General features: G+C 39.9%; 2 protein-coding genes across 2 annotated transcripts; one reads left to right on the top strand and one right to left on the bottom strand.

Annotated features, from left to right (window-relative positions):
- The first annotated feature begins 142 nt into the window (after window positions 1-142).
- On the top strand, window positions 143-19,641 carry DZANK1 (double zinc ribbon and ankyrin repeat domains 1). The gene is made up of 20 exons (XM_057379345.1): window positions 143-262; window positions 934-1,087; window positions 2,036-2,156; window positions 2,525-2,621; window positions 3,396-3,520; window positions 4,066-4,151; window positions 4,814-4,931; window positions 5,712-5,825; window positions 6,936-7,028; window positions 8,945-9,067; window positions 9,748-9,909; window positions 10,514-10,742; window positions 13,962-14,065; window positions 15,573-15,644; window positions 16,543-16,639; window positions 17,445-17,533; window positions 18,115-18,195; window positions 18,730-18,857; window positions 19,219-19,305; window positions 19,521-19,641. Exons 1-20 carry the CDS (start codon window positions 154-156, stop codon window positions 19,639-19,641), a joined length of 2,310 nt encoding a protein of 769 aa, XP_057235328.1. The 5' UTR covers window positions 143-153.
- A 492-nt stretch (window positions 19,642-20,133) lies between these two features.
- LOC130581310 (baculoviral IAP repeat-containing protein 5-like) lies at window positions 20,134-21,438 on the bottom strand. Its single transcript, XM_057379344.1, has 3 exons — window positions 21,297-21,438; window positions 21,038-21,155; window positions 20,134-20,824 (listed from the first exon to the last, which is right to left on the bottom strand). Exons 1-3 carry the CDS (start codon window positions 21,404-21,406, stop codon window positions 20,744-20,746), a joined length of 309 nt encoding a protein of 102 aa, XP_057235327.1. The 5' UTR covers window positions 21,407-21,438; the 3' UTR covers window positions 20,134-20,743.

Here is a 21,438-nt window from a genome sequence, read left to right as displayed (position 1 = left end):
AGTGTTCTCTCTYTTAAGAGAAACAAATAAAGACAAGGAGTCATGTTAAGAGACCATATTTATCATATTTATCGTATTTCTCATATTTTTCTGTTTGTAAAAATCATTATCTCCCTTTTTATTTTTCTGCTTTAAAGACCACTGCTGAGAAAAATGACAGCTGGCTCTGTCTCAGTGCCACAGATCATTCCACTTCGAATCCCACTTCCAGGGAAACCTCAACGGGAAGTAGACACAAATACTCTCATAGAAATAAAATCAGGTATGAAACAGTATGAGCTTTGACTCCACATCAAACCTTTACTTATGTGTCCATTTGAAATGTTTGGCCTCTATGCTTTTTTTTTGCATTTAATTATTATTTTTTGAGCATGCGTTTTGTTAAGGAATTTTTAATTAACCAAATTTGATGCACCAAATATACTTGCACAAATTTTATGCATTCAAGCAAAATTACTGATATAAAAATTATATGTGTTAGCAGTCTTAATGGCTTCTAAGGCCAAACCTTCAAGCTGTTGCATTTTGCTTTGACTGCAAAAACAGTGCTTGGAAGTATCTTGTGCCAGGCCCAYTCCCAATGTTGTTGTTACAGTTTTTGAATTGTCACCTTTCACAATGGCAGTAAATACCCTTTCTGTCATTGGAATGATCAAGCTGCTGCAATGTTTTCATGCAAAAACCACTACAACCACTACACAGCAAAACCACTACACAGCTACTTTGCTGTAAGAAATACTTACCATGAAATAATACTTACCATGAAATTGCTTTTGTTGAGTAACTGATATTTCATGGGAGAAACAGTTTTGGTCCCAAACATTCGGTCACTTATGGAACTGCTTTATTTTCTTTATATGAGAAAAGTAGTGAGTACTTCATTTTTCCAAGGTTGCATACAGTCTGATGAATTACTTTCTCTGTTTCTTTCAGATACACCCGGGGCCTCTATTTATTACACTTTAGATGGAAGTAAACCAGAGCTCATTAGGAAACCTCGCTGTGGGGTGTGTAAGACTTTGGAGTATAAGGATCCTATCACATTACCAGTGGGGAAAATAACRGTCAAGGCCTTGGCAGTTACAAAGTGAGTATCCTGYTTCATTTTAGTCCTCTTTTGGCAAGGGACAGATATCCCTGTCATAGCTTGTAGCTGTGTTGTTTAAAGCACTCYATTCCTTRCAAGTGAAAGATGAGCCTTTCCCCAGGCAGATTGCAATCTAAATGATCCTCATTAATTGCATTGACATGGCTTTCTCATGATGGYTTTTATCCATCATGTGGTTTGTGTGGTTGGATTATCCCTTGGATGGTATCTCCTGGGCTGTGGTTGTCCAATAATCCATGGAGGCTCTGGTGAGAAGCTGACCTACTGTCCTTAGAGCTCATCCTCTGGAGTGTGWCCATCAGAAACACCAGAGGAACCAGGGTGATGTTTTTGGGGTCATCCAGTGGTTCAGTRGATTTATAGAAGTTGGTCTTCCCAGGAATTTGCTTAGTTCCTTCCAAAGGATCCCAGAAAGCTAAACCTCACACCTTTAGTGCAATGTTGGGTGAAACAAAAATACAATACATAGGAAGAAAAGTGGATTTTGCTGCACAGCCACTGACTTTGTCCAAACAAGGTTCATGCKTAGAGGCAGAGAGAGAACCCATAAATCCTGTGTTTGTACTATCTTGCATTATCTTTTCTTTCCAAGGGAGCAGAAGTTTCCACTCCACTTGAGATTTGTGCTTGCTGTTTCCTTTATTAGCATCTGCAGCCAATCTGTGCTTGTGTCTGCACTCGAATTTAACAATTCTATATTCTCTATGCAGGGACAGACAAAACCTAGGCCTATGTGTTCTTTCTTGTTATCACTACCTAGATTAACACTTGTTTCCAGTATGTTTTTATTAGGAGATTTTCAGGTGTGCTGAGGGAGTCTCCAAAATGACAATAAGCTATGAAACCATGAAACATCCATCAGTGATTTTCTTGTTGCTGCACACATGTCTGGGGCAGGTTCATAGCTRTGTGAACATTGATTTTCAGGGACTACAGGGAGAGTTCAGTTGTAACAAAGGTGTTTCTGGTGGAGTACCAGCAACCAAACATCCTTCTCCCTGTTGAAGATGATGACGACAAGAATTTCCTACAAGATGTGGGCACACAGGTAAGTTTTAGCAATTGTAACCYCTTGTGTAAATGTAAAATGTTGTATATATTATATTATTTGGAGATTAGCTTTGACTGCCAATACCGTTCATATATTTTATCTATTTCTGTTTGCCCATCTTTGCTCCTTTGATCCTTTTTGTAAGATTAAGACTTCATGAGAACACTCCTCCCCCCGTGGTATTTTATGACCAATTGAGGTCAAATAGTTAAAAACGCTTTTATAATTTAAGCTTTTCAAATGCTTCCATTGAAAATAAATAGCATAAGCATGTATTTTTTAAATTTTAACTAATAACTGTAGCCAGAGAGGATTAGAGCAAAAGCAAAAAAATTATTTGGAATTCTAATGGAATTACCTTTTAGAATAAGGAAGATGAAAAGTTTACTACAAAACCTAAGAAGAATAAACTGAATGTGGAAATCAAGCCTGCCTGGAATGAAACATCCCAAGACTTTCAAGGTAGAGTGTTACTTGATAAAACTGAGATAGTGTTCTCTTCTAGCAGAAAATAGTAAAGTTTTCCTCTTGCATCACTTGTAAAATATGAGTAATTTAGACACAGCATCCTCTGGGTATTCCAGTTTCAATTGCTCAACACTGCAAATAGYGAACAAAATTTACCTTCCATACATTTCACTTGACTTCTAAAAAACATATTAAAATGTCATTCATTTCTCAGCAGCACAACAAGGCCCGGTCTGTATTTCCCTTTGTGCCAGAAAATACTGTTAAATTAATGGGATTGCAAATCCWTTACAGAGTTTCTCTACTGATGTTTGCTTGCAGTAAGATTCCAAAATAAATACGAAGCAGAAACGAAAGCTTGACCCAGATTTTCTCTGTAGATAAAGCCTCTTATTCCATGGCAACAGCAATGGGACTGTTTTAGAGCMGGGAATTGTATTTATGTTTCCTCATTAATTTACTCTTAGGAGCTGGGTTTTTTGAGCATGCAGGAGGGAAGAAAACTGTAAATAAGTACAAACATAAAAGTAAGCTCTGTCAGAGAGGTGTGGGGTTTCTTCTAGTTTAATTTCCTGTAATTCCATGCATCTTATTCAAACCCAAAATATGGATGCCAAATATATTTTCAAATATGCTTAATGACACTATGTAATATTCACGTTAAGTTATATAATAGCTGCATGGAATGTGTGGCAATGAAATTGGAATTTTATTTACAAATTATTCTATTTTATTTACAAAGAATTGTAATTTTATTCTTGGCCACAGAGAGAAAGCCTCCTCACAGGTCCTCTCAAGGACCACAGCTTCTTGCCAATCATTTGGAAACAACAGAATACAAAGAGGAATCCACCTCAGCACAACCAGGAGAGTCACTGCAGGAGATCAGAGGGGTAAGCTGAAGGAAACTGTCCAAGGCTGTCATCAGKACAGAGGTCAGAAAAAATGAAGAGGTGAAAAAATGAAGTTTTGTGATCTCTCAGTTATTAATGCCTTTGTCTGCATTCCACAGTCCTGATTTAAATATAATGGTAATGACACAATGGAATAGGAATGCCCTAAGCAGGACAGAGTTATCAGGATGGTCAAAACCAGGCAAAGGAAGTTAACAGTGACTGCATTCCTACTAATTCTCTTGTAATACATTACTGAATCTGCAGTTAGCAAATACTACTGCTGTGGGCTGGCAAGTTAATATTTAAAACTCAATATTCAGTAATGCTGTGGTGGAAGTAAGTAGCAAGSATTAGTTTATTTTTGTGGGAGGAAGCTGTGGGTTCTTAATGCAGCTAATGGGGGAATCAAGCGTAGGTACTCCTCAAAGTAGTGCATTTCAGTGCAATTTGTTTCAAATAACACCTTTAGCTGATTTTGCCATCTTTATATGCCTTTTACTAGTATTTCCTTACTAAAGCCTAAAGAATTACCTTTATTTCAGTTTGCAAGTTCCTCTGCAGTGACTAGCCAGAAAAGCTTGGCAAGCCCACAAGTGTCAAGGATCCAGAGGAAAACAGATTTCTTTAAGTAAGTGACTTCTCCTTTTAACATATTTGTCCTTTGGAAAGTATCTGAGCCTTTTGTAACCAAGCTGATAATGCTGTGGGCCTCTATAAAAATGAAGAAGGCAAAGACAGACACTGGCTCATATCTGGACAGTACCATCTAGGTGGGACTTTAAAAATTCTTTCTCTTAAATATTGTTTTCAATTGTCAGGTACCAACTGTCTTATCGTCCCTTAAAAAATTCCTAACACCCATAGGATCAGGGGATAAACTATCTTTTCAAGTTATAGTACATCCTCAGTGTTTTAGGTGAAAACTGCTCACTGGAGTAATCTCACAGAACATTAATGTTTATCAGTGTTGAAAATGTTCTGTTATCTACAGCCATGGCTCCCCTTGGGGAGCAGGGAGGCCTTACATAGTCTGCCTGCCAGGAGACCTGTTTACCTCACATGATGAGAAGGAAAGCATGAAATTCCATCATAGCCAGAGAGCTTTCTACCTTGCAAAGCTGTTCAGAGTTCAGAACTTCATATTGTGGATGCTGGGGCATGGTCTGGTGTCCCAYCACAGTTTGGAAGCCACTGCTGAGAAATCAGTGGCCTGTCACAACAAGTTCCAGATTATTCATTATGCAGCATTATGCATTAAGACAACCTCAGCCAGTTTGCTCTTGTTTTCAGATGTGCACACTGCTCTGCCCCTCGCCTGCCTGACCCCTTTGCTCACTTCTGCCAGAARTGTGGATCTCCCATCCCACCTGTGCCAGTCTGGCGCTTCCCAGCCCCTGAAGGAGCACAGGTCAGCAAAACATAGCAATCCACACATCRTCCTTGGAGAAAACAACAGCCTTTAAGTTACACAATTCATGCTGACAAACCTGTTACTCAGTCACACTTTCATCTGAAAGCTCTGTTCTAATTGCCTTGTTCTGCTCAATACCTTCAGCACTGGACCCAATGAAATTCTCCAATGATGGGCAAAATTAACAATAGATCTCTGCAAGTGCCATGTATTTTAACAAGGAAAACCATGAAAAAATAAATTGTTTGATTTGCCTGTGTCAGGATAAATAGTACCAGTCCTGAAACCTTAAATGGTGGCATGTGTGGGCACAGGTAAGAGCACCCAGTTTTGCTGTGGTACCTGTAACTGTTTTCCCTAGGCATTTCCCAAGGGATAATAACAAGTCAGTTGTGTGTTTCCCTTCCTGTATCATSAGAAAGTTGTCTTGTCTCGGGCAATTTAAGTAGTAACTTAAAAGATTCATCACCTCTTTAGATTAGGTTCATCATTAGGAGAATTTCAACTACCTGTACACGTTTTATAGTAACATTTTAATTTTACTGAAAACTACCRTAGTACCTTTCTGGCATTCTCTTTCCAGATGTCTTCATATTTTCTCAGTATGATCCTTTGATGTTTAAGGACCAATATCAGTATCAGTTGCTGTCAGTTGCTATGTTTCCAGTGACCTTGCTGCTGATGTAGATTCCAGCAAGAAAAATACTGAAATCTCATGATAACCTCAATGATCTCATTAAGTTCCTTAACATAACTGTGATGTGGCTTTTCCTTCAGATGGCACCGTGCCTTGAATGCAGACAGCTTGTGCCAATGAATACACCCACTTGCATTGTCTGTGAGTCACCAATAGCTCCACAGCTGCAGCCCCAAAACAGCATCTACATRAAGGTAATTGAGAATAAAGAGAACAAAACAGTGATTTAACTCCTGGCATGCATTTTTCTAACAGATGACTTCATTACAAATATTTGATCCAACCTGGCTTTGTATAATTACATTTTGACAGCTTTAAGAGTTAGTACAATTAAAAACAACTTGAATGGAAGAAAGGATTAAAGGTTCCCCTTAGGTGTAAAAAAGATTAAAGGTGTAAAAAAAGACAGACGTACTTCCCTTGAGAAGAAAGGAGCAGCAGAGGCACTGTGTGATGAGCTGACCATAACCCCCATTTCCCTGTCCTGCTGAGGCGGGCAGGAGATAGAGAATCAGGAGGAAAGTTAAGCCCAGGAAGGAGGGAGGGGTGGGAGAAGCTATTTTTTGAGATTGGTTTTATTTCTCATTTTCCTACTCTGATTTGATTGCTAATATATTCAATGATTTTGCCCAAGATGAGTTTGTTTTTCCTATGAGAAGAATCAGTAAGTGATCTCTCCCGGCCCTGGAACTTGTGAGCATTTGATTATGGTTTCTCTCCTCTGTCCAGCTGAGGAGGGAAGTGAKAGAAGGGCTTTGGTGGGCACCTGGCCTCCATCCAGGTCAGACATTGGTCCAAATGTAATGTTTTATGGTAGCCCTGATGCAGGTGCAAAGGCAGACCTGAACTAACACCAAAATAGCAGATTCATTATTCTTASCTCTGGTAGAAACTCAGTTGTTAATAGTGACTGTGCCAAGACCTYGTAGAGATCTTTTAAGACACCTCATAGTATTTTTTTATTAGATTATTAATAATAAATTTCCTTGCAGATACCAGGCTGTCTGTTTTGTTTGAATATAGTCACTAAGCAAACTGACACTAGTGTATATAAAGACTTGGAGATACTGACACTGAATCTCCTGAGGAAAATATACCATAATTTAAAAAAAATAGTCAGCAAGAGACATAGATTTGTGATAACTAGGCAACATGGCCTAACGAAAGTGTGAAATAGCACAGACTTGAAAGATCTTTTCAATCTGCAGGGCTGAATAACCAAAGCACTTTGTAAGATCAAGTCTTTGTGTTCTTCTTGACAGTTTTTAAATACTGGGTGAAATGTTTTTTTCTCTGTTTAAAAGGGCAAAGTCATTTGTCAGGCGTGTGGCACAGGAAATCCTTTTCACCATAAACACTGTGTGACTTGTGAGAGCAAACTGCCTGAAGTACAGATGGTAAGACTTCAATCTCACTGGGTGAATCAAACCAAAGCAGAACAATCTTTACCTTTGGAAAACTCAGGTCATGTCCCTGTGTCACCAAAGCAGAGATTCTCTCCCCCATGTCATGTTTAAACCCAGTATTCCCACAGAACTCCCACACTAATCCACCACAAATGTCCATCTAAACCTGTGTCTCATACACCTGCAAGTTTCTCACCTGGAAGCCAGGATTGCAAATGCCATTGAGAAAGCTCAGAAGGCTCTTACAAAATGGGTAGTCTTGACTCCAAGGGAGTCTTGTTTGTGTTCAGATTACTTTCAGCTGCAATAGAAAAGTTGAGTATGTGMACATCATTCACACTGATTTCAGTTATTTTCTGAAAATAGAATATGCTTTAACATTATTTTTCATATCTCCACTTTTACATTATTTTTCTTATCTCCATTTGCTGCTTCCCCAACATGCATACAGCTAGCATGCTTGTATTTGGCTGTGACTCTGCACAGAGGTGAGAAAAGCAGTGAAATATTACCACTGAAATTGCTCTGTTTTAGCACCCTGTTTAGCTTGGTTCCTTAGAAGAATTTAACTTTCAGTTCTGAAAAGTCTTGTATGCAAAATGCCTGGTACACTTCRCCTCTCCATGTTGTGCTAAATACAGAAATGAGAGAATAATAATGGTTTGCAARTCTTCAGATTGTAATAGGTATCATCTTGAGTTCTATAACTGTCTGTAGCTGGAGGCAAAAGTCTCTTGTGTACCACTGAAATGCCATTCCAAAGTGAATTTCAGTGARTTCTGTACTTTCCTAGGATAAATGTATGTTTGTCTGCTTCACTGAATGTAGATGTGTGTGTAGATAATATGTAGCTGCGTATGTAGCCAGGCATATGACTTGAATGGTGAGATAAGGCAATCTCTACTAGCTGAGAAAATTAAATCCTTATTAAGAATTATTAATAGTAATCAGAAATCTTACCAAKAATAGTGATTAATTAGTGATAACAGTAATACTTTTGGAATAATCAATGCAATTATGTAATAATTAATAAATAGTAATAATGCTGTTATTAATGTCTGTTAAATAATTTAGATTTAGAACACATTTAGACTTGTGCTTTTGTAAATTTTATCTTGCAACTGAACCCTCAGATTACATTGTTCAAATTGCATTTCAGGCCAGATGAAAACAGGGCTATTTTGTGATTGCTTACTTGCTGTTGTAGAGTAATCAAAATAATTTTCCTTCTATTCTGTCCCTTATCCATATTCCTGGCTCCTAGAGAAATCAAACTGCACAAGCCTTGAGGCAAAATATAAAGAAATATTTTAAAGCACTATTTGTCCTAACTGGGGTCTATATTTAAGCTCTAGAAAGTTCAGATGAAAAACCTGTTTYCTTTTGCTTACCCATATAAGTTAATTGTAGAAAAGTTGGGTAATATATAATTCACATGAGGCAAAAGAGTGAAAAAAAATATTTATGCAGCAAATTCCAATCTGTGAGGAAACTCCTTGCCTGAACACATCCTCCCTGCCATATTAGTAAAAAGAAAGGTACAAAGAAAATTGTGTGTTGGATTTGAAAATGTAACTTTATCAGCAGGAAAACTCCATCCTAATTTCAACTGTGCTTATATATAGGGCTTTATTGATAAATACTCCATTTAAAAGCACACCATTGGTAAGGCTTTTATTTTTTGGTCCTAATTCTGCTACAAATATTTTCAAATTAATTAATTTTACTGTGGTTTTTTAATGAAAAACAAAATTACAAGTTGGATCCAAGCCACTCTAAGCTGCAATAATTAATTTAGACTGAATATTACTTTTATGTTGTCAGAGCAGCTTGCTTTCCTCTTTCCCCTTTTAGGCTTGTGGACTTTATGAGAAGTGTTCTCCCTAACACTTGTTTTCTTTTATTAGCCCATATTTGGAGGAGACTCATGCCCACCTCTYCAGGGCCAGCAAAGGAAGACAATTCAGTGCTCCAAATGCAACGGTGTGAACCAGAGCGATGCCCGCTTCTGTGCCTGGTGTGGGGCCAAGGCACGTGCTCATGGGGTCTGTGGGGACAAACCTGCTGCAGCAATTTCACACTTCTCTCTGCAAAACTCCTGGCAGGCAGTAAACACTGTTATTACCAAGATACCTGCTTAGAGCATGGAGGATTGTGTGTGGAAAAATTAAAGGCTTAGGTGACCCCACATCAGGGTTTAGAGTTGGAAGCAAATTATCATGGGTCRACAAGCAGCAGTTGAGATGCAACAGCCCTGTGCTGAGACAAAGTAATTTACCCATCAAAGGTTAAAGCATAGGCCAACCCAATGCAAGTTTTACCATAGCAACTCTGGGCTATAATCACCTATTCAGGCAATTACCAGATAGGAGATGGTGCATGCAATTATTTTGACTGAAGGCCTCATTAACTTCAGTAAAGGCAAGTACTTCACTGCTGCTCAGTGGAATTACAATCAATGTAAACAATTTCCYCTTGCACAGTGCTTCTACCTAAGATCACACTCAAGGAGAATGAATTTGTTTTCTTTGAGCTGAATTCACATCAAATTTGAAACACTCAGCTATGTGCATAAATAACCATGAGTCCTGTACCATAGCAGGGGGCTCAGGGCAGTGAWTTACTTTCTTTTAATTCATTCCTCTGCTCTTGTTCCTGAGTCACCCATCCTGTGCCTCTCTAGTGACAAATGTTCCGTTGAACTTTCCAGCCTGGACCTCCTCCATGCTACTTTACCTGCTCCAACTGTGGGACAAGCAACCAGCCCTATGCTCGCTTCTGTGTGTCCTGTGGTGTCTACATAGAGCCCCCATCCAGGCAGAGCTCTCCTGACAGCCCCATGGATCCTGGGGACTCTCTGGGATCTTCTCAGGTAGGACACAGWGTTACAAAGCCAGGTTTGAACACAGCTGAGAGGCTGCTCCTTTGGGGGTGTGGATCAGCACAGCTCCATCCATTTCCTACAGACAAGGTTGTGGGCTGAGAGCACAAGGAGGGCAAAAATGTTTGTCCTGCTTTCTGCTGAAAAGCAGCCTCAGGCCAAGGCCTCTTTCTAAACAGTAAAGGGAGAAACAATCAGCCTTTCAAAAGTCTCAGGTCTTCAAGTACTTTTATCTTATTGGTTGTGAATTATTTGTGGCCTGCTGATACAAGGTATTGTTTCATGCAAATGTATCAGTGTTTTTAAAACTGTTTTAAGAAAGAACCSAATACTTAGCAAGGCCAGCTTTTGCCCTACAAAATCATACCTGTCTCCTGGTAATCATGAACAATTTGGATTTTGCTCGAATACTTGTGATAGGTTGCTTGTTGTTACAGACTGGTAATTAAAATAAAAAGTTATTAATTATTCTTCCTGCTAGTTTTTTCATTCCCTTACAATTTGGTATACTGTTCTGGCTATGTTATGCTTGTAAGCCATTGAATTATATCTAATTATATTACTTAAATTTTCCCTTTTCCCTCWACCACCACAGGCAAAACGATTACAGGCTCAAGTTGCCTGGCAACCTCATCCTGTTTCCTTGCCCAAATCGAGAGCAGAACTAACAGAAAAGGAAGATAAAGGAACTCAAACCATTGGACTTTTTTACCCATCCAGCAAACTGTTGGAAAAGAAGGAGCTTGAGCTGATTTCACTAAAAGAAAAAATGGAAAAGATGAGTGATCATAAACCTCTCCTGACTGCCATTAGTCCTGGAAAAGGTTAGGAGTTCTGATTTTATGATTTCTAAACAATTTATAACGTTTTTTTTCCTTGGAAATATTATAGCCCACGGAATGTGGCATCAGTAGGACACTGATTTACATCTTCACAAGTCTGTCTTCTCACCAATCGCTTGTGAATGCAGTGCCTTAGAATTCAATCACTGAYCTCCATCAATAGCTAAAGAAAGTTATCAACAATATCAAAAGTGTTGCTACTGACCCCTTTGGTAGAAGTTTGATTTCCTCAGACTGGAGGCAGGTCCCCTCTCTTTGAATTGGGAACCACTGAACAGCTCCCAGTTCACAGCACCCTCCCCAGCCTCTACAATGGGAACCTCAGGCAGAGCTCTAGTGGCACTGCAGGGATATTGAAAAACAAAACTCTGAGACAGAGGAGACCAGAGCTCTTGAAAATATGGTGAAGCTTGTCTACATGAGGAACTTGTTTGGGGTGCTGTTGTGGAATAAATTAAAGAAGCTTCAAAAGCAAAGAAAACTAAACTAGAGGAAGGGATTCTTAACAGGATTATGAAAGCATCACTCATTGAAGAGTCTTTCCACTCACAGACTGCAGTAGGAGCAGTATCAGCAMTGCAGACAATTTTCACAGTGAGATTTGGGGTTGCTTTGTTCTTTGTGGAATCACTTGACTGCTGTCATTAAATGCTTGCCATTTTTTTAGGTTTTAGTTTTACTATCCTGAGAAATCTTCAGCTTTCTGGATCCCAAACCCTTGACAAAARTCCATCAGTATTAATTAGGGATCTAATAAATGGCTCAATTGGCAAAACTGTCTTCAGTCTCACAGGGCAGGCCAGCTGGGCAATCCATAGAATAAGTTAATTTTAAATCATTACAGCACCAAACCATGGTTTGGAGGAGCAGTTACTCTTTTACATGCACTTTCCTGTCTAGCTCTCTTCAACAATCAGGTGGTCAAGCCCTCAGGCTGTTATCAGAATTAATTTTSTATTGGGCAGTAAAGGTTGCTAATGAAAGTTCGAAATTCCTCTTTTGACTYTGTGTATCTGTATTYAGATGGACTCTGATTTTTAAAATGATCACTGGGRAAATCTGTTYTCCTCCCTTGCTCTGAAATGTGACATAGACATCACTGTAGGAAATGCAACACTTGACTCAACATGTCAGGGAACTTAATTTAGTCAGAGATAAGAAGGGATTGGTCCCTAATAGTGCCAAGAGGAAAGCTAAGTAACGCTGAATATTTGTATATCTCTGTCAGAAGTACAGCTCTTGACTTGTGAGTGAGAACTGCTGTCAGTGGGAAAGGTCAGCAAGAAATTCTGAACTGCTTTTGAATTCTTTTCATTTTTATCCACTTAGCAGAGGTAACTTCGTTTGAAGCTGCACTATGTCATGTATTCTCCATTAGATTCTGCCAAGTTCTGAGGAACATATTTCATTCCATAAATCAGTTAATGTCTCTTACAGTCAGCTCATGCAGTGTTGTGTACATGGCTTGAAACTATCTGCATCAACAAAACCATGCTCTATCACTCAGGAAAATCTTGTTTATATGTGCCAAATATGACCATTATTTTTTCAATGAAAATAGGATCAGACATTTGATAGTGAAGTTTTTATATACAAGTGTTTAAATAAGATGGAGGGGGGTTATTATTTCTTTTCATATCAATTACTAATTAACCTTTTTATTTGTGAAAATTAAAAAAAAACATGCTAAATTAGCTAAGAAAGGGGCAAACAAAAGCAGTGCCCATAACACTAATACTCTGGTGTGTACTGAATTTCTTTTTTTGCTGTGCTTTCAGTCTATTTTGAGCAGGAGCCAAGGCATTTAGCAGGTAAACTTTACAAAGAACACTTCCTTTTTCTACTGTAACACAAACCAGTGTGTTGTAGGTGTAATCAGCTATTGGCAGCATGGATTCAAGTACTCCATCAGTGCTGCCAGAAATCCTTTGAGATCTAATAAAACATCAACCATGCAACATTGTATTCCTGACCATATGGATTTTTTTAAATCAAATCTGGGGATCTAGGCTAGTTATGAACCCCTTTATGGCAAATAATACTGCCTTCTATGGAGAGATCACTCACCAAGTAGTCTATTTTAGATGTTTTAATTACCACTTTCAATTTGTACTAGTTTTTGCATACGAGACCACAGCAGGGAACAATTTGTGTTGTTCTGTGGATCCTCCTTTTTMTATTTATTTAAAGCTGCTTAACCTGTAAGATTTGCTGGTTTAGTTTGTCATACCAGTTCAACCTTGCACAAAACTCCTTGTGTCCTTGTTTTGTCTTGTAAAAGCCAAAGAGCAGCACTTTCCTTCTGGCTTGGTCTCTTTTCACAGTTTTAAGCTTCACTTAACATGAAGGAAAGGATAAGGTCAGAGCARCTTCATTGTGTGAGTTAAATGAGGTTGCCAAGCCTACACCGTTTATTTACAACAAAATGATTCATGCTCTGTACTTACCATAAAGATGCTTAAAAGAGAAAAATAGCCTGATCCTGAAAACAGTTAAAAATGAGAACAAGTCCTTTTGTTTCTTCCTCTGATGAAAACAGAATGTAGCTCCAGAGGTGCCTGGAGAGGAAGTGCAACACCTCTAAATGGCTTAAAATGAGTTTTTAATCCAGGYTTATCCAGCCCCTCATGTTTCATGCCCTGTATCAGCATAAAGGAATGMTGACTCTCTCCCAGAGATCCTGACAGGATTCTCTTAAGCAGGAATGCTTAAGCTTTTAATAYGCTCTCACATATATACTTGAAAGGAATTTATTTGGAGAATATTTGCACAGACCAAAATGCTGTGTATGCTGAGTTTCTGTGTTTGCAGTTTTCAGATTTGGCTTATTGCTCCCTGGCAGTTATCCCAAATCAACTAAAAATCAGTTCAATAACACACAGTTGCTTAATTGCAGTATTTTACCTCTTTTCTTATGATCAGGAAAAGTGTGAGATTTTCCTTTTGCACAGGATCASTTTTGACTCCCAAGGATCATTCCAAGACATGGCTTTGTTGTGAATAGAGGTGCCCTAAGAATGAATTATAACCATGCATATGGTTATATGGATAAAACAGTGTTTCACCTGCCTTTTTAGGGTATAGCTTCCTTCTCATTTTCTTGGTTAGATGATGCTATCTTTTAAATCTTCCAACACTTGACTAGAAGGAATGTTAATCACATTTTAAGGATTTTTCTCCTGTTTAACTCTCTGTGAACAGGTTACTGGAGGAAGCAGCTGGATCATGTTTGTGCTCACCTTAGAAGCTATGCCCAGAACAACATTGAATTCAGAACACTGATTGGAGAGCCTCAAATGGGAAAGGTAGGCAGGAGTTTGTGAGTAACTTCCTATGGAGGGTCATGAGAATATTATTGTGGCTGCTAMATAAACACTGGGAAAAGAAATGTCTCCCTTTGCTTTAGATGTTGACCTGTTAGTGTGTGTAATTTGTCTTGTTTTGTTCCATTTTTTGCTCAGTCTTTCAATAAAGACTTTTTCTGCTTTCTTTCCAATGGCAATTCCTATTGCCTCACCTGACAGCTGGAAGGGAAGGGAGAAAGCCCTTACTCAGTTGCTTTTATATAACAAGAAGGTGGAAACTGGAGATCCTTCTTAAGGAAGATAGGGCTGGTTTGAGACCAGCTGGTATGACACCATTTGCTCCTTGACTTGAGGGAGGATAAACTCTGCCTAAGCTATTCCTGAAAGATGTTTGTAGTGAAGCTTTTCAAACTCACCAACGATGGAGATTTCGCAATTGCCCCAGGCAATCCCTTTCTGTGCTCAGCTGCAGTTCTGTACTGCTTTCCTTGGCTGCTGCCTCCCCTCACACTGCTGCCAGCACAGCCACCTGTGGCCATGTCCTGTGCCCAGGAGCAGTGAGTGACCCAGGCTAAAAATAGCTCTGGAGGGAAGAAAGGGCAGCAGGCAAGTTTCACTTCGGGGAGGTATGAATAAAACTGCAGTAGACACTTTGTACCTGATTTCTATATCCACTGGGACCTGTTGTCCACCAGCACATTCAGAAGCTGTAGTACAACTATAAATATAAGAGAATATCAGATTAATAGAGGTGAGGTACAGTCCCTTGCAACTTGTTTCTTCTTCTAGAGGATTCAAAAGGATAGGCTTGAAAAATATAAAATTGCCTGGGGAAGGCTATTTCTGCTGCTTCTTGGCCTTTTATCAGTTTATTGTCATAAAAGCAGTACCCCCAAAAGTAACAGAAATGGTTCAAAGCAGATGACAGCTATCTGGGTTTAATGCTGCCTTTTCAGTTTTTCATGTGGATTAGAAATATAATCAACCTTACTTCAAGAWTTTCAGCAGGCTGCAATGTAACCTTCATTCCACTCCTTTATAACCCCCTCTGCACTCATTTTTATATGACTTGGATAGACTTGTTTCCTGCTGTACTATCTCAATGAATTAACACAAAAAGTTTTTATACAGACTGTGCTTCCCCAGACTGGTGTGACTGAAGTAGCCACCAGTTCTCCTGGAGCTGGGAGTCCCCAAAACAACACAGCCTTTTATGCAGCTACAAAATCTTGGTGGAGAATGACTGAACTTTCATGAAATGCAGCCTCATTGCATGTTTTGGATTCACTTGGCATTTCAATTGTGAAATTTCCAGTTACTCAAAAAACACCTGCCCCCTTCTCATTGACATGGGAAGTGTTGGTACCACATCACAAGCAGACAAAGGCCACATGTGTAATTTTGTGTATTGGCTGCACAAGAAACATCATCAGCAAGACTTATTCCTGAAAGTATTTCTGTGGGGGCTTTTTGGTAAGATATAATAATGGCTGTTCTTTCCCTCTAGATGAACTATGCTACCTTCTCTGAAGATGACTATGAAGTCACCATTACATTGAATTTTGCTGCTGTTAACAAGGTCAGTTCAGGGGATGGGGCCTGTTGAGAGGCAGCTGATGTAAAGCTATCACTAGACCAATGTAATGCTGATATATTTTAAATTCATGTCTACACAAGAAATGCTTTTGTTCAGAGGGTATTAACTTAYCACTTCAGAGAAAAGAATAATTTTCTTTCTCTGTTGGAATGGGTATCTTTATCTGATTAAGCCAGACTTCATGGRTATGTTGCTATCATCTCACACTTCGTTAGTTTGCTATTAATATTAACTTACYTCTTTCAGCTGATGTTGCTGGGTGATTCTAGCACCCCTTAGCTTTTGATCWTAGATCCTGCATTTTTTTCAGCCTAAAAATTGTGCTTTTAAGGAATAAGCTTAGTAATTTTCCATAGTTTGGAGGTAATGGTTATCAGAGCTCCTGTTAACCCTATTCAAAATCTGGAATCCCTATCTCAAGAATTACCATGTTCCAAAAACCACTGACATACTAAATTCCAACTTTTCAAAGATGGAAATCTACCATTTCAAAAATCCAAAATTCAGACTGTATCTCTTGTGTAGGATTTCGGAAAGCTTACCTTTCCACATGGGGCCTGAAAAGCTGTATGACATCCTTTCAGAGTGTAATTTCTCAAGTGGTAGAAACATTTTCATTTGGATGAGAATCTTCATTAAGTGAGGTCATGTTACTTTTTCTCTAAGGCAAAAGAAATACCTAACACAAGGTTTAGAAAAAAATGCTACATAATTTTGCCTCAAAACAGAGTTCAATTATGTATGATAATGTCTTGTGGTAATYTGACACTGATATTAAAAGCCTGTATATTTTTTTCATATGCAACATTTTCATGCCACTAAGATTATAGCAGCATTACATGATAATCTTAATGACTGCCTGATTTTGACAATTCTACAGGATATTCATCCTAACAAAGCAGGRAAGTTCAGCAATGATTACCTGAGTGCTGTAACAGAAGTCACAAATGGACAGGATGTCAGTCAGACTGATTTTGGTAAGATTTTTTTTTCCCATCTTCACAATAAACCATAAATTCAGCAGGCAGGAATAAAGAAGTAGTGCTTGGAAGCTTAGACAGGCAAACATTCTGTCCTTAAGTTAATCTTTTAAGTCTCAAAATATATCTGAGTTGAAATTTAAGCAATGTACAGACTCTAAAACAGTCCTGGGAATACATCATCCCTGGAGAGCTGGAGACCAGTGAACTGCAGCCACAGCCACTACAGTGTTTTTATTGTGGTAGTAAAACTGCAGATGTTTCACRTATTCTTTTACAATAGGAACCATAAATATCAACATCATCTCTATTTYCGAGCTCTGCCACAGACTGCCAGCTTTGGCATATTTGGCAAAGATAAGAGATTATGAAATACATTCATTCTAGGCTTAGTTAGCAGAGATGCTAATAACTGCAATCTCCCACTGGTGTCAGTAATAGGTCAACATTTTGGGCATCCCATATTGGTCTTAGGTATTCATTAAATCAACCAGTTGTAAAGTCAACATCAGAATTCAGAAATTCCTGTGGCATCATTTGGCATACTTAATTCACATATAAATTYCATCCACTTTGTTCTTCCAGTCTGAGACTTGGCACGTGGCAGCCACTGCATTGGGAACTGTGTAAACCTTTTGTTAAAACCAGTACAATCTGCAACAAGTATTTCATCACTTTCTCATGCAGAAAACTGATAAATACTGCTTTGGTTGTGGATAAATTATTTCCAGATCTCTCCTCCAAGTTGTAGTTAGGATACTGACTCTGCTTTGAATTAACACTTCGTTTTCCTTTCTGGCAGGCAGAGGTGATCATAATCTTTTCTATTCAAGAAACCAAATAAAGAGAACCAAGCCAAGMACACCTACAGGACAGGAATATAAGCTCTCTGTAAGTATCTTCTGCAAATACAGGAAAAAATATTTATAGAGAAGGACTAACATAAAGGAGAGCATCAAGGGGTTAAAATAGAAAGGTTTCAACCCTGACTGGGAGCAGGGGATAAAAGTCCAACTTAATATAAAATCTGAACATTGGTAACTGACATTCAGTTCAGAACTGAAAAATCTAATTTGTTTCTCTACTAAGCCTTTAATTCGATTTTTTTTTCTCTCATTTTGAACCCATTCAATTCTGACACTGCTTTAGGCCTAAGGACTGTTGCAGTGATATCCTTACAGATTTTTTTYCCAGAAGCAACATCAGATGGAGGTATTGTCATCTTCCCTAGACTTTACAACATTTGACTCTGTACAGGCCTAATTTAATTCAAGAAGCAAGGCCTGGGTTACCCAACACTTGCTCAGAATCAGAAAGRCATTCCCAAAGTCAGGGATTAGTAACGAGGCTCAGATACATGGGATTCATGCCACTGTGTGCATTTTTGCCTTTCACTCTGAGACAGGGTCTGGCCCACCTACTTGCATTTTCCCTGCCTGAAACGTGACTGGCTGTTGTCTGTGTCCCCACAGCCAGAGTCCAGACAGCTGCTGGATGAACTRGGTCAGACTGGGAAAGGAAGGATCCCCTTCATAGAACAATTGCTCAGTGAAGTAAGTTACACTTGCTCAAGTCTCCTTTTTCAACTCTGGCTGCTTACTGCATGAGTTATCACCCTGGAATGCAACTTCAGCTTAATGATTAGGAGGCAACAGCCTTGCAATACCATTGTTCAGATGGAAAGAGCATTTTAGAGATGATAGGGCCTGGTTTACATTTATAGATGTTCTCCCCAAATTTCTATTTAGTTAGTGCCTAAGGCATTCTTCTCTGGGTTTGTCAAAGCCAAACAGAAAGAAAAATGCAGGAGTTTTATAGTTTAGGATCAAATCCTCTGTATGGCAAAAGCAAGCATAATCTGTTTCTGCTGTRGGATCYCATTTGGCTACTGTTAYACACATTTACTCTGGYATCGAGCTAGGAGATGACAAACATKTACAGAAGGAAKCAAMACTACACAYTTTGAACTTCTCTCTCTTGAGCATGAAGCCCATTTGCCACTTGAATTGGTATAATGCAGAAGCAAGGTGCAAGCTGAAGTGTCTGTGTGGTTTTTACCAGCTCCCTTTCCCTCTGCTCTGTTGCAGGGAGCTGACCCCAAYGCCCTGAGCGAGGAGGAGCGCCCTGCTCTCACAGTTGCTGTCCTGAACGGGCACACAGGAGCCATCTCCCCTCTGGTGCACAGAGGGGCCCACATCGATCAGCAGTCAGGGCCGTAAGTGAGCTCTGATTCTCTACCTCGGCTTTCTCAGTTTTAACAAGAAAACAAGCACACATGCTCCAATTTTAGAGAGAACTAAAACCCCACCTCTACTCCACAAACCTGCAGTTTGAAAGGAGGAGTTCCTTTCAATGACAGTATCCACACACCTTCTTCCAGCTGCCAGCTTTGAAGAGTTCTCCTCACTTGTTATAAAAGCTGCTCTTCTATTCAGTTCCTTCCCTCATTGACTGAATATGATAAACCCCACCAAAGCCCYCTTTTAGTGTATTCTGTATCCTCCYATCCATTTTCCGTAGTTTTATTTGCCGAGTTTCCTTGAGTAATAAATACACTGCTCATTCTTCCCGTGCAGGTACAACAACACAGCTCTCCACGAGGCAGTGCTGCTGGGATTGGAGGGAGAGGAGTGCATCCGAGCCCTGTTAAGGYAGGTACCATGGCTGGGCCCCCAGCTCTGCTGCAGGCTCCCCCCGGCCTGCCAGCACCTGCTTGGCACCACTGAAGGGCCACAGCCTTCCCTGTGTCCCTGCAGGAAAAAGCATGCAGAAATTCCCAAGTTATTCCACATCAACATTCACCTGCAAGCCACTCCACTAAATGCAGTCACTTGCACTRAATTTCAGCAGTTTACACCAATGTGTTCTGTATTTACAGCTGCAATGCCAGCGTGCAAAAGAAGAATGCAGCGGGGCAGTCTGCACTGGATTTGGCTGTTGCAGGAGGAGATAACAAGGTTCTTTCACTATTCCAAGTAAGTCTGGATAGAGAACACTGAACAGACTTATGAGACACAGGAGCATTGTTCTCATTAGGCGTTATTACACAATAAAATAAAAAAGCTATTGAACTTTTTCCCCAAATAAAGCTGAAAGTTCTTTGACTTTGGGAGCACCTGGTTGCTTGTGTCCAGTTCTGCCTGCAKAACCCATGACCTTGTGTGATCAGCTTGGGCCCTGTAACAGTCAAACACCTTCTCCAGGATTCCTCCATTCCTTCCCAGCAGTTCCAAGCACAATTCCTTTCTGACTGCACTGTTCTGCAAATTTTCTTTTCCAAACTTRTGTAAGCAAAAACCTTCCCGGCCACAAATAAACCAGAATGTCCCTGAAATGTCTTTAATGCCTGATGAATGCTGCTTACAAGAGTTTGGCATTTGAGCAATAGCACTGCAAGGTGTAATTGATGAGCTTATTTTCCTTTTTGATGTTAAAATTGCATTCAGAGCAGCCCATTGCAGTAAAGGTCAGATTCTCATTCTGCATAAAATCAAGTGAAACTACTTTGTAGCTCTGTCTTCAGTTTTTATTTATATATGCATCAACACGAGGTAGCAGCCAAGGACAAAAAGAAGTTTACAAGAATACTGGGCATCTAAGATGTRGTATAGCTCAATGTTATTATCCACAATCCTAAATCCCTGAAGTATTTCTAAAACTCCTTCCCTTTTCTATGTCCCAAAGTATCTAAAAGCATGGGTATATTCAGTACAAAAATGAAAATGCAAATGTCAACTCTTACCAGAAATATAAGTTTCAGCACCAGAGCTACCAGTATCTCTACAACAGTGCAATATCTCTAAACAGCTGGGCTTGTAAAAAAATAAAGAAGAAGAGAACAAGTAAACCCACAAGTAATAATCCTTAATTAAACCAGCAGGAAGATTAGGAGAATCCCTGCAGGAAAAGATGACGTATGCAATGCATCAGACCCCGGGTACTTCCCAAACASACTCGGAGGAGTGAGGCAGAATTCCATCAGCTTCTCAGGGACAGCCAGCCTGGAAGCTGCCTCAGGAAACACGGCCATTCAGTCACAGTGACAGTGACAGTGCCAGTGGACAGGACAGATGTCACCAGCAACTGCAAAGCTGCAGCAGTCTAAGCCAGATTCTTTATGTCACAGCGCTTAACCTTGGCTTTCTCTTCAACCTTGGTCATCTTCTGAGAAATCTGGTTTTTCTGCAAGAATTAAAAATAATGTTACTGTCTAAACTACTGTCACACTGAGTATTATTCATCTTCAAGGGGAAAGTGGGATACATCCCACTTGAAGCAGGCTGAGAACCAGGAAAGGGCACACCAGCTAGATACAACAAAGCACTTTGCACAAAGCGTTGTGGAGAGGAACGAGGCCACCTAAAGAACCCAAAGACTAGAAGCCTGTGTACGTACAAATGCCTTTCTCATTCGCATTTTGTCCAGCTTCAGGAACTCCTGCACCGTCAGGCTAGCAAGTTCTTTTTGAAGAGAAAGAAAACCACAGTCCGCAGAGTGCTTTTTGTGTTCCTCCCTGGAAAGAGGCGAAAAAAAAGGAGAAAATTGTTAACAGAAAAGGCTGCAGCTCACAACGAGCCGCACGCACCCACTCTCCCTGCCGAGCATCTCGGTTCCGCCGGTTGGGGCGRGGGCCGAGAGACATCCCCGTACTCACAGGGGATCGTCGTCGGGCTCCCAGCCCTCCAGCTCCTTRAGGCAGAAGAAGCACTGAGCCACGTCGGGGCTGTTCTCGCTGGGGCAGTGCACGAAACCCGCCGCCGCCATCTGCGGGCACAGGGGAGGCCGTCAGCGCCCGC

The sequence above is a fragment of the Malurus melanocephalus genome, unplaced genomic scaffold (genome assembly GCF_030028575.1).
Source record: "Malurus melanocephalus ecotype Western Australia unplaced genomic scaffold, MMel_1.1 scaffold_402, whole genome shotgun sequence".
NCBI lineage: Eukaryota > Metazoa > Chordata > Aves > Passeriformes > Maluridae > Malurus > Malurus melanocephalus.
This window is presented reverse-complemented; position numbering and strand designations above follow the sequence as displayed.